General features: G+C 36.4%; 1 protein-coding gene across 2 annotated transcripts in view; it reads right to left on the bottom strand.

The window, feature by feature from the left end:
• ASCC3 (activating signal cointegrator 1 complex subunit 3) overlaps positions 1-14,180 on the bottom strand; it is a 361,766-nt gene that overhangs the window by 3,885 nt on the left and 343,701 nt on the right. For both annotated transcript variants that reach the window (XM_046005036.1, XM_046005037.1), the window contains exons 38-40: positions 5,347-5,498; positions 3,510-3,657; positions 49-258 (exon numbers count right to left, since the gene is read on the bottom strand). In XM_046005036.1, the coding sequence (XP_045860992.1) occupies positions 49-258; positions 3,510-3,657; positions 5,347-5,498 (510 nt within the window). The remainder of the gene's footprint in view (positions 1-48; positions 259-3,509; positions 3,658-5,346; positions 5,499-14,180) is intronic.

The following is a 14,180-nucleotide window of genomic DNA, read 5'->3' as shown; positions in this document are numbered from 1 at the left end:
GCCGGGATCTGGTGTGAAGCATTTGAGAATGGAAACCAAACACCATACCTTGGGGAACCCGAAGTGTACTCGCTGCAGGCTGACTTGAAGCACATACTCCTGATCAGCGTGCAATCTGATCCACCTGTTGTCATTTCGTTTGTCTGAAGTCAGGGTTGTGATAGAGAGTTCACCGTGTCCCTCCACTGAGTCATCCCACCAGCCTTTAACACTTAAGCCAACATCTATCACGGGCAAGCGGGATAAGAAATTCCATGCCTGAATAAAAAACAGAAGAAAAATAATAAGGAAGGGTTAATGGGAAATGCAGTGATCAAGAAACTGTGCTTTGAAAAAAATCAGCCTCTTTGTCTGGAGATTCATCTAGATCCACTGCAGTTGTAAGAAATAATACAGAGAGATCCTGTGCACTGTTTCCCCAGTTTCCCCAACGGTAACATTTTTCAAAACTAACGTACAATATTGATATGGGATATCGACACTGACACAATCCACAGTTCTCAGATTTCCGAGTTTTTCTTGTACTCATTTGTTGGTGGGTAAAAATAGTGTGCTTTTAATCTCTGTAGTTTAAAGTCCTTTTAAAAGCAACTAGGAAATTATTAATCATTTGCTAAACGTGTCATGTGAGTCCTTCACTATAAATCCCGCCTAGATATCGAGTGGCTACTGACAACACTCAATAATAAATTAAAAAAAAAAAGTTTGTTTTCAGCTGGTCTGCTTTAGAGGAACATCTGGTGTAACATATACATGACTTCTAAGGCAGAGGCTTTACTGGGGGATAGACAATTTGAAAAAAAAAAAAAAGTTGTGATGCAATTGTTGATGTCACTCAGCATCACTCATGGACTACTGACCGTACAAAATGATTTGTTTGTTCAGATTCCAAATTTATTCTGAGAGGAAAACATTTCCACATGTTTGTATATCACAAAGAACCCTGTAAGGGCCCTTCTAGAAATAAATATGTGCTTTTGGCATTATTTTGAGAACACCAATTAAAATGATGCATATTAAAGGGTAGAAAATATTTTACCAATTTTATTCTTGCTCTTTAAATTGAAAGGCATTTTGAGAAATCAGTATACTTATAGCAAGTGCTCATCTTTGACAAATGAATTTCTAAGTCTACAGAAAGGATGTAACAAAATAAACTTAACGTTATCCGATAACACTGTTACCTTTTCCCAACACTTTTAATTATTTAGAATATTACTATCAGTCAAGAAAACTTCTCAATATATTGGTTGGTTTTATCAGTTGTTAGCTTCTAAGTTTTTAAAAGTGCACGAATAGTTTAATTTTGTATTTTCTTTTCTTTCTTAACTCTATACCATAGATTTCCTCATAGGCTTTGATGTTCTGTTTGCTAAGACTTCAGTGCTGCCTAGTGTACCTAATTGGAATGAAGTAGCCTTGATGAATCAAACTACCCCTTAGGAATTCAAAAAATGTAAATCTAATGCAAATTTTCAATCCACCTACAATCCTATAACTTGTCTTGTGAATCTGAAATTATGTCTGGAATAGATCTTGAAATAGCCAAGCTAAAGAATGGTCTACACTGTGCTTCAAGGTAACAGATGGTCTATCCCCTGCTAGAATCAAGAGTTACTGAGTATAGAAGCTATACCACTTGATGTTCTAAGCCTGGCCAGAGTGGGAGAGTGATGAAGGGGACACCTAAATACACAATTTTTGTAAAGCATTTAACTTGGTGAGACAACACAAGTAACATTTACTGCATAAAGCAAGACCATGTTTCTTTACGTGTACTATTAAGTTAGTTACCAAAGGTGTTTTCAGTTATTAGCAACTTGTTGGGATTTTACTTTACAAGGCTCCCAAAAATCAGATCTGATTTTTATGTATATGTGATCTTTTTTGTAGCACATATTATTATTATTCATCCTTGTTGTGTACACATATATTTGTTGGGTGTGTGTATGTATACACACACACACACACACACACACACACATAAAAAAACACAAGCTATTTTTAAGGAAACTGCTAAGACATTTCAATACCAGCCAAACATATTTATCTGAGGATTAATCTTCATCTATTGAATCAGGCAAGAGCACCGCCATGCATACAATTATTTAATTAGCAACCAAATCCTCTGCCAGTCAGCAGCCGTTCCAGGCATACTGATGGGGTAGAAGATGCAAATCTCACAGTCGTACTGCTTTTTCTCATTACTACTGCAATTAGCACTTAAATTGATGCTTTAAACATACTAATTTCTGGAATAATTCAGGATTTGTATGTTACCTGGGATCGCCTCACTGCAGAGCCGACACCAGATTGCTCTGCAAATTGAAGCACTTTTGAGCCAAATAACCATCATCATATCAGACTGAGCCAATTTGCATTTGGTTTTAAAGATAACAGAATGGCAATTTATGCAAATAAATTAAGTAAGTTTACTTCTGAGTTCTCCCTGAACTAATTATAACAATGTTCTAATTTTTCATCACATCTAAAACTTGGCTTGAAATCAGTGTATGTTAGGTTAGAAATCTGTTGTTGCTAACAGAAGCCTTGTTTTGGTTTAAATATATTGCTTTTATTCATAATTTTGATGGTAATTTAGTGAGAAAAGTAGGCACTTATTATGAATATTTAAGTTGTTTCTTTGCCAATTTTGAGTTCAACAGAAATTGAACAATCAGACTTTAATGCCTGTACTACTTATTTTTAAGTTACTCAAAACTAAGTTCCATTGGAAAAAAAAGAACGACATGGTTTGGAAGTTTCTTTAATACCTGCATTTGCAAGTCAATATGTTAATTATGTTATAAATCCTGAATGTTTGACATGTTTAGGGTAAAACTGCTTAAGACTTAAAAGTCTATATATGCCAAATATTTCTGGCATTGTTCATTCATATTTTTGGCCTTTCCAAAGAGAATTTGGAGACATGACCTATGTTGTCTTTTACAACACAGATTTAGCTTTCTATCTAAGTTATATGGTGTACAAATAAGAAGTTTACTTAAGGAAATACTTTAGAATCTAGGAACAATAAAGTGATTAAAATAAAAGGGGAGGGTATAAGAATGTAACTGAGGGAACTGCATGAAAGTCTACCCAACTGAAATTTATACCAAGTGGGTAATGCAGCCTGGTGAGTGATAGACAAGCTACTGTAGACCTTTCTAAGCTGGTTTAATAGCATTATACTGAATCAACTTCCAATAATGCCAATGCTCCTACTAAGTATTGTTATTGTAATTATTTTTAATATTATTATTAAATTCTGTTCTATATTAGGAACTGCATAAGGCAGCTGAAATACTAATATCCTGCTTCATTTTCACAAAGCTTCATGAGACAGGTATGATGCGTCCATGTCCATGTTCATAATAACAGTAAATGGCATACAGAATTTAAACCCGGGTGAGTCTGATCCCAAAACCAATGCTTTGAATTAGAAAACTCTTGGTGTAATTTCCCAGACAGAGTAAGGAAGCTTCGAAACACAGAAATAATGGCCTGACCTGCTTCATTTTTACAGCTGGCAGCTCATTTTCCATCATGGAGCTGAATACATGGTCTTTCCCTCCGCAGGCATGGATCAGTTCCGGAAGGCAATCGATGACGCCATGGCCCCCACCACGTCCGCCCTTTATACCTGGGCTCCATTTCCTGGGAAATAATACCAGCATTAACCAAATTCTTTCATAGAGCAAATGAGAATTCCTGACATTGGTCGTTTACCTAATGAGGACAGTTTTTTTTTTTTTTTTTAAAAACGAAGACTACTATCCAACTTTTTTTTTTTTCCATTTTATACTATCCAACTTTTTAAAGCCATTGATAATAATAGCCATTATCATTAATAGCCATTATCATTAAGTTTTAAAATCAGTCAGATTGTCTAATACATCAACCCAAGGCAGTATGGCTATTATGACATAAGATGCATAAATCAAATGTGAGCTCAGTAACACGTAGGGTTTACAGGGAAGGGGTGCATGTCTATACGAAGGCACTAATGTATACTAGTGCTTCTATGTGGTTCAAGCACTGAACTGGAGCCCTGGGAGGTCTCTTTCATGGATGCAGGCAAGTGTCTCTAACACAATTACTTGAATAAAGTTTTCATTTTAAGTTGTTGGGAACATACAGTTAAAAGCACATTTTGGGAATCTTTGAAATTTCTAAAGCACGATAGTGGCAGAGCCCCAAGAGCACAGTCCACCTAAATAGTGCTTTTCAGGGTGACAGCAAAGAAGTGGATCAAATCTCCTAGACCCCAAGCAGCTTTCCATAACAGATCTGCGTGCTGTGTTACAACAGTACCCTTATGTACCTACTTTACTGTTGAAACCCAACTCTCGTAACTTTTAGTACCGTATTGGAAGGGTTCCTGAAACTGAGCTGCAGACATGTGGTGTCTACTTTTCTCCTCATGCCACCTGCTGCTGGTGTGACTCACTCTCTGAATGTTCATTTTAGTGTCTAGGACATCCATGGTGGGAACTGAAGCACCATGGAAATAACTGCTTTGGAACCCAGTACACTTGAGTCCAACTGAAGGACTTTCTGAGGGGACCCCCATGTGTGTGTGAGGTTCTGGTTGGCATCTGTATCTAGATGCCTCAAATGAGCGCACCCCTTAGTCCAGCTGACAGGAGGAAATGGGTACACAATGGCAACCTACAGTCACACTGTTCTGTTTGTCTCCATGACTGTGAACCAACATTTTGCTGCAAAGTATCTCTCAACCAAAGTGAAACACTGGTGTGAAACCAACACTTTCATTTAAACACTTGTAAATTGTACTGTTCTTTTTCTTGCTAAAATATTTGCAGCTATGTACACAGGACTTACAGGTTAAGTAATCTGATGATAACAGAAACCCTTCTTTTTAGTACAGGTTCTATTTCAGGCTGCTAGAATATATAACTACCCAGTTCTGGACATTTTGTAGATGTACAATTTACCTCTGACAGGGGATTTCAGATCCCTCAAATCTATGGTGCAATACGAGAAACTGGTCATTTACTTTGGTTTAGATCACAGAGCACTTTCGTAACTTCTTTCAAAATAAAGGCTGATATTGTAAAGGAATAAATGCAGTTAACATAGAAATGAATGTAATGTTGCAAACAGAAAACAAGGGAAGGTTAAAATGAATTGTGATTCAGCTTGTGGTAGATGATCAAATTCCAGCTGAGATCACTGGGCCCTGTTTCCCTCTGGGAAACAGGCATTTTAGCTGTAAAGAATCAATATCCTAGGCACAACATGAAATTCCAGTGACCACACATGTAAAGAAAATATTATTTTTGAAATTAAAAAAGCCCATTAAATTGAAATTACAATTATTACCTGAAAACATGAAGATGGTGGTGTTCTATGTTTGGTACTGAAAGAAGAGAAGAATCCTTTAACCACCGACCCTGGATCACCATCTGAACCAGATTGGTGATATTGAGGGCTGTCACCAGCCAGCCCTGGTTTGCAGCCACATCCAGCATTGCCTGAACAGGGGGAAAAAAAAATTCACATATTACAAGAATACCATGGCACTTGCCTTCTCCACTGGGGATCTCATGTTAACCTTAACAGAAAACAAACAAACACAAAATAAGCATTATACCTCTAAATCGCTATAATCAAAATGAAAACCAGAAAGTAAACCACAGTTGGATTGGAAAGAACGAACCAGAACTCCCAGTAGCATCTGTTGCACATTACTTCTTATAAAGTGCCAAATATTTAGCTTTTCTAAGGGTAGCAAATATAGCCAGGTTATACTGGAAACCAGTAATAAAACAAAGAGAAAGACTCAGGGTACTTTATGAACAAATATCTCTATAATTCACTGTATGAAAAACATTAGAAACTGCACCTAAAGAGTAAATCTCAGGAAGTCTTTTCCAAATTTAATATCGATAATGGTAAAGCAATAGGTTTTCTTGCCAAAAATTTATTTTCTCCCCAAAGCAGGCTGAAGACAGAGCCCTAGTTTTCAATAAAAATAATATACTACGTACTTACAAATGGGGCAACTGCCAGTGGTCCAAGTGGAACGATGAGAAGCTATTCATATTAGTCTATACATTTAATCTAATGTTTTATGGACAAACGGCTGCATTTGCTTAAGGCAAAACTAAACAGTGAAATCTTATTTAAACAAAGGAGAAGTTTACACAGGCAAAGCTATTTCAATTAAATTAGATTCTGGAGAATGCTGACTTAAAGACACATAAGTTAATATCATGATCTGAGGCAGCTACTCTATACAGTTTGAGGAGTGTATTCTCTTATTTTAGGGAAATGAAGATATGAAGATAAAAGAGATGTACCTAGTAAATGCTGAAAATGATAGTATAAATGGTAAATGACTCATCGCCAACAAAATATTTATAAAATATTGCATCAAACTATTAGAACAATTTTAGAAATAATTGTTAAGGCATATTATGCTAGCAAAATTAATTTGTTATAGTACTTAATATGACAGAGGCAGCCACATTTTCCTTCTAAATTCTGAATTTCCTATTTTGTGTCCTCTAATTTAACAAACAGTAAAATTATTTAAAAACGTCTGGCTAAACTAATCTGTTGTCTTTTTATATACATTACAGGGAAATTCATCAACATTTCTGGCTTTCATGACTAATGTGATAAAATGGTCAAAGTGGGTTTTAGCACCCATGAGTCTACCATATACGATAAAGCCTCATACTGGTATAATAGATACATTTATATGTGTGCATATCAAGGCGTATACATGTATGAGTGTACATGTTCATCAATCTAGGGAAAATCCACTTCCATTCTTCCCATTTCTCTGCAGAGCTGATTAAAATGCTTTGCCTTTCTTTGAAGTATATGAGACAAAAGATCATGATTAAAAAAAAAAGCATTAGTTCATAAGTCACAACTCTTGAGTTCTGTAAGGCAACAGAAAAGAAAAAAGAAATGAATAATCATATCTAATGTGGTATCACGATGGTGTTAGAAGTTGTAATGTGGGGTAACTATGGCAATTTTACTTGTGATTTTACATTATAACTTGACTGGAAATAAATTCCAGATCAAAAGCTCACATACAAGAAGAGCTGGATGGATAGACCATATGTTTTTAACTTTGAAGTTTTCATGATGAAGTTGAAAGATTTCATAAAATTTATGAGCGTTCCCCACAATTTTTCATTGTATGATCCAGATGTGAAAACGTAAAAAATCATGCAAAGTGATTGCTTACATAAAGTAAATGAAAAGCCATGTCATGAATTGAAAACTATTATTTCTCCAGTTTTAATTTTGAGAAAAGCAGGTAGAGAGACCAAGAATCTGGGATGAAAAAAGGTTTTGCGATTACCCAAGTGTGGTGAATGAATGTTGCTCTCTGTTCAATCATTCCCTAGTTGGGTCTGTTTTCTCTGCTCCCTACCTCCTGCCCCCATCACTGTCTTAAGCACAGACCTTCAACAACAATCACCTGGAATAATATAACTGCCCCTTTATCTTCATTCTCATCTAATTTTTCTTCAGTCCACATTTTATATGGTTACCAATGATCAGAGAGGAGACAGCAATCATATCATTCGTCTGCTCAGGTTTCTTCAATGGCTTCATACCATGTAGAGGACAAAGCCAGCACTTCTCTGCATGATAGTTCTGGTCTGTGATCTAGCTGGTCCTAGATTTTCACTCCGGCCCCTCCCTCCCTGTACTCCTAATACAGCATTACTACATTCCTGCTATTTCTCCACATTTGCCCTTATTCCTTCCCTTCTCTTTTTGCAAATCCTGCTCTACTTGTTTACCTGGGAAATTCCTATTCATCCTTCAGGTCTAGCTCAAAGTCTACTTCTTACTGTGGAGTCTCCCTGACTCTTCCAGGTGGACTGCAGATATTTCTTTCTTCTCCCGTGAGTCTGCTGTTCTTGACACATGCCACCATTATCCTATTGTGATTCTTTGTTTACACATGTACTCTTTAAGCTACAGATTTCTTGATGGCAGGAATCTAGAAATATTCTGTTAACTCAAGCCCAGGGCACTCAAAAAACATTTGTTGTCTGAGAAATATTGGTAAAAATCCAATTACAGTGATGATAATGACATTCTGCCTAAGTTATTGCACACTTGCCGAGGAAAAAAATTCCAAGGTTTTAGTGTCAAACAGACATAGATTTAAGTCCCAATTTTGTCCCACTTACTATGTGAATCTGGGGAAATTTCTTAACCCTACTCTTCTAGGCTTCTCACTTACAGAAGGGGGCATTATACCTTATTATACCTCCTTGCAGGGCTGTTATGAGGGTACAGTGAGAAAATGTACTATGTAAGGTATCTAATATACTGCCAGTAACACAGTAAATCTTAACAAACATGTGTCTATTTTTAAAGTTTTTCTGTGATATGATGAAAAGAACACCCTAAAATAGTCCATTATTTCTAACAGATTTCCTTTCGGCCTTTTGGTGTTGATTTCTGGACTCAGTAGTATAGGGCTTTGAGGGGCAGGGCATGCAAGGTCAGGAGCAGATGTATGGAATGGACTAAAACAGTTCATCAGGACAGGCGTCCAAATACAAGAGAGCCAGAGGAAAAGGCTAACGACAGTCCCTGGGGCTCAGGCCGAGCTGGAGGATGTGGGCTTGGATCTCAGTGTGAGTGAGTAAGCCTGTGTTACTGTTCAGAGGTAGATACCTAAAGAAGCTAAGGCCAGGGTATGGTCCAGGTAAATGGAGCTGAGGGTCCTGATAGCCTGTTCTGACATACCTTTGCATGCCTGAGCCCAGGATGGAATACCTGTGTCTCACTGTCTTTGAGAGCAATCTTCCTCATAGGTAAAGGCTAATAAGGTATCTGCTCCTCCACAGAGTGGGGCTGACTTTGGTAGCAGCTGGAGATCATGGCTCAGTTCCCCAAATCACCTTAAAGTCTCTTACAGAGATCTAATGCTCAACAGCAAAGGTAGTTTTTAGTACATGGAGGAGATAGAACTCTGGAAATTCTTTAGCAGCTTAGCATTAACGTTAGGCAAATACTTAATCCCCCTTTACCTCACATCCACTTTCTACTTGACATGCTACTTGCAGGACAAAACTAGGATGATTCTAAGTATAGGGGAAAAATGGATGGGCACTGACTCTGTGTATGAAGCTTTCTCCTACCAAGTTGAAATGAACTTCAAATGATTGATTGAGAATTCTTTGCCATTTCCAGCTGTGATAAGATGGAAATATAATTTCTAGCATTGTGTTCATTTATCAAGTTATGCTAGAATTAAAACGTTATCATAACTAACAGAAACTGTGGAGCTGTCATTTACTTATAGGAGAGCAGGTGATGAGCTTGGTTTTCAACACATTTTAACTGAGATGCCTCTGGGAAGCCAGGTAAGAAGTCCAGGTAAAAACTCAAGAACTTCTGAGGTACTTGGCTTTATACCACAGTAAAACAACCACCACCACAAACTATAAAAATCAACCCCACCCCTCACTCCTAAAACAATAAAAAAATTAAGTGTTTAGAAAATGTATGCTTTCTGGAAAAATTTTTTAGGCTCTAGGAGTCTTGGAGCCAAATGCATGCTTTACGACTTGAATCTAACTTATGTCTTGAACATTTATTTTGAATCAATTTCAAGAATTCTCTAAGCATATCAGCCTTGGTCTTAGCATTTAAATTCAACCACATTTTCATGGTGGTGTTACTACTTCGGCAAAAGACATATTTATCAAATCTAGACCTATTTTCTTGTCTTCTGCTACTATACTATACTTAAAATGCAAGCTGGGCAACATATCTCTCTCTGTATTATGGCAGATAAAATTTCATTCAATTATTAAAAGTCCCAAACACTGAATTACATGTTAAAGTCAAGCTGTATAGACCATATGCATATATGGTGTGAGTAAAATATTTGTATAAGAATGCACAGACTATAATACACTTTCGTAAATAGCTCACCCTTAATCCATAACAATACCAAGTATGAGGAAAGGCATCCGTACCATCCTCCTTTCACAGATGGAGAAATAGAAGCTTACAGGTGTTCAGTGGCTATGTAATCACACCAGTCAAAATGAAATTAAGACTTGATCTTGGTTTTCCAATTAATTACCTGTGTTCATTATATTATGTTCCACTACTGTCGAAAGATTTAAATTGACTTTGGCTGTTTTTTATTTTATTTTATTTATTTGACAGAGAGAAATCACAACTAGGCAGAGAGGCAGGCAGAGAGAGAGGAGGAAGCAGGCTCCCCGCGGAGCAGAGAGCCTGATGTGGGGCTCGATCCCAGGACCCTGAGATCATGACCTGAGCCGAAGGCAGAGGCCTAACCCACTGAGCCACCCAGGCACCCGGCTGTTTTTTGTTTTTTTTTTAATTAATTTTTTTTTTTTAATTTTAAGTAGGCTCTACACCCAGCGTGGGGTTTGAACCCATGACCCTCAGATTTGAAGTCACTTGCTCTACTGACTAAGCCAGTCAGGCACCCCTACCCTGTCTTATTTCAAGGAGGATTTAACCTAACCTTTATCCCTTACATAACAGAAAAACACAAATTCCAGACAAAATAATTAGGCATTTCATCAATTACTGTCTCTGTATGAATTTTATCAATACAATTCTCAAAAACTTAAAATTTTAAAATGAATTTGAATCCATCATTTGGTAATGAGTACATCTTAATATTTTATAGGTAGGCATTACATATCTTTTGGAATCCAACTGAATTCCGGATTTAAGCAATTCAAGGGTAACACAGGAACTTTGAGTACTGTGACTGAATTGAAGTCAACTTCATTGGAAGGAAACAGAATTGCTGACCGGCAAAAGAAAAACTATCATTCGATATACATTAGAAGTTACTGAGAGGAAGATAATATGATGAAGCTCTAAGACCCATTATTCAAAAATTTCTGCATTTAGTTTGAAAAGTCTGTGAATTAGTCCTTGGTGTCATCAAGGCTTTGGGGCTGTAGAGTGCACATATGGTGCTAGACGGCACTGCCAGCTCCTCCGCCCACAGCCCCCTTAGCGTTCTGACTTATTCCCTCCCTTCTCCTTCCCTTTATCCTTTCCTCTCTTTAAGGACTTTTTCTCTTTTCCCTCACATCTCCTGCTACTCATCCTTGTGTACCTAGTCATAGCGTAGGGACTGCAGCAACCACATGAAAATAAGATTATGACAAAGGCTGAAATGGCTAGATAATGTTGCTACTTCTGTTAAAATTAGATAACATAAAGATAATAAACTGAGAGAGTTTAAGAGAAAGATTTATTTAGTCTAGAGTGAGAGAAAAGGATTTTCATTAATTTATAGAAGTCAAGTGACTACTTATAGAATGTCATGAGAATTGCAAAATACTATGGAAAGATCGTCAGAAACAAAGTCTGTGAAACTCACAGCCAAGAGGAGTCTAAGGACATGACAACTAAACGTGAGGTGATATCTTGAATGGGATCCTAGAAAAGGAAAAGGACATTAAGTACACTAAAGAATTCTAAGTATGGACTTTTGTTAATAATAATGTATCAATATTGGTACATTAATAGTGACAATGTACTTTATTAATGTAAGAAGCTATATTAGAGGAAAACTGCCTGTGAGAGGAGTAGGCCCTCTCTGAACTATCTTTGCAACTTCTCTGTAAATCTAAAACCGTTCTAAAATATAAAGATTATTAAAAAAAAACCTGGAAATTCATCCAAAGCAGCTTGTTAAAACACTTGTTGTTAGACATCTGCTAGAAAATGCACTATGTGGTTCAAGGGCTCCCAGAAGTTTTACAATGATGGGAAAACCTGGAAAAAAAAAAAAAAGGCTTTCTTGACAGAAAGGCATACTCCTTTAAAGGTTCAGGTCAGTTGCAAGTAATGATACAGTATTTTGTCAATAATTAAAATGCTATAAGTACATTTATAAGACTCTTTTTCAATAGCAACAGTTGTTCACTGTAACTTTCTCCTGAACTTTTACCCCCAGAAGGTTAGCATTCAGGAAGCTCAGCTGCTGTCTAACAAACTTAATTAATCAAAAAGTCATTTCCGAGCTGTAACTATGAGTAAAAGCGCTTCAAGTGTGCTAGCAAGCCTACAAGTTAATCAAAATGCTAATGCAGTACAAATTAAAGTTGTGATTAACATTTCACAGTAGCTGCTTAAGTGAGTTGATCACACAAATGGGTTAAGCATTACTCATTTCCTATAGCCCCAACCGGGAAAAGGGTTGTTATGTGGGTATGAGGAGAGGATCTGGGGGTAGAAGGATCCTTCATAATAGCATCACATCATCAATAAACCATCACCAAATTGTCATACAAAAGCTTTCAGGTGGAGTCACCCAGGGGGAAATAGCCTTCCAAATTATATTACAGTCCTTGAGGGGAGATTGCCTATAAATCCACAAGAATAAGTAAAGTTGTTTAAGACCTCAAAATCCACACACATTTGTGTTAGTTTTGGAAATACTACACACATCCGCTCTGTGTTGCTTCTTGGGGAGGGGGGAATGGTAACCTTGTTTTAAGTGTTGTTTCTCGTATTCTACTGAGGAATTAAAATGTATCTTTGATACATGGAAAAATAAATACCAACAGGATAATGATTTTATATTTATTAAGTTTTTACTTTGATTCCAGTATGGCTAACATATGGTGTTATATTAGTTTCAGATGTACAATACAGTGATTCAACTGGATGGTAATTCTGCACCACAGCGTGGATCTCTGCATTTGGAAAAATAATCATTCAGGATTAAGTTCATTTAGAATTATTTGCTTTTAAATAGTCATCTATTAACAAAACTTCATCAGGCTTCCATGGCAAGATCTGAGCTCCTGGTAGTTTTGCCAGGAAAGCCGCCTGAATTAGACTTCCCTGTCTCCATGAATTTGATAAGGTCACTGTTTATAATAAACAGACTACATTTGTTGGTAGACAATACAGATTTGGCAGATAATCTCAAAAACATTGTGAGAATCCACACATAATAAATCTCCCTTTTAATCCTCTCCTAATAAAGAACTAGAAAGGAAAAAGTGAAATATTTATGCATTCCATTCACCATGATATATTGAAATGTACTACATGCCAAGAATTATGTCCAAGTCATCTTTGTCAGTGAGATTATAGACAGTTATTGATAAGGTTCCAGCCTACTTTGGATGATGCAAAATCTTCCAAATATATGCTCATAGTATTAATATTCCTTGAAACATATCTAATATTTAAAACTCAATAGTGTAGTTTTCATTTTTGGATCCTTTAAAGACTTGAGTTGCAGCAATTAATTATTTTTTTTAAGTTCTTTAGATTACAGATTGCTAAATACGTATAATTCAATTTTGGAAGCCTAGAAATTATTTACTTATAATCTACCCATCTTTTTCTCAAAATGATCTGAAGTCTATTATGCTGTACTGTCCACTTAAAGAAAATCTTTTCATTTGGTCTAATTATAAGCATTTAAAAGTGTGAAAGGATTCTAAGAATATATGGAAGATTTTATCTACCATTTGCTATATCAAAACATTTCTTAGAAGTATTGGGTTAAGGATTTGACCAAGTACTTCTTTTGTTAATCAGAGCAATACCTGGCCTATTTTCTCGGCTAACTGTATTTGACTCTACGATTCTAAAACTTGTTCACTTAATTGACACTGACATTCTTCAATACATTGACAAGCCACTGAGCATGTGCTTAGTGTACCCATAGGTAAATACTCCTCAAAGGTTACATTAGTCTTGCTCCATGGCAGTTTTATCTACTGGCATCATCAAATATTTCTATGCTTTTTAATCTACTACAAATGGAAATACAGACCCAACCACTGTCATAGTATTTCTCTGTTAAAAAGAATTAAGTCAATGAAAAAATATGCATATCATTGCATCACCTCTCTCTTACCCTATTCTTTGCTGTTCTTAACTCCAACAGGTGCAAACATACATATCTTACGTTTATCAGTTCAAGTCTCTTAAACATAGATTGAAAATGCAATGTGTTTTCAAAGAATAGCTGTGGGTTACAGGAAAAATATGACACGGATTATTTGAAATGTAACACACTTTATCAGACATGGTTTACAAAGACATCAAATTATTGTTTAAAATCGGGCTAAACAACAGTTTCACCAGTAAACTTTTAGAATTTAGTTTTTACAAATTTACCAAGGGTCTCTGACTGAAGA

The sequence above is a fragment of the Meles meles genome, chromosome 5 (genome assembly GCF_922984935.1).
Source record: "Meles meles chromosome 5, mMelMel3.1 paternal haplotype, whole genome shotgun sequence".
NCBI lineage: Eukaryota > Metazoa > Chordata > Mammalia > Carnivora > Mustelidae > Meles > Meles meles.
Note: the sequence above shows the minus strand (reverse complement) of the source record. Positions and strands in the feature narration are given on the sequence as shown.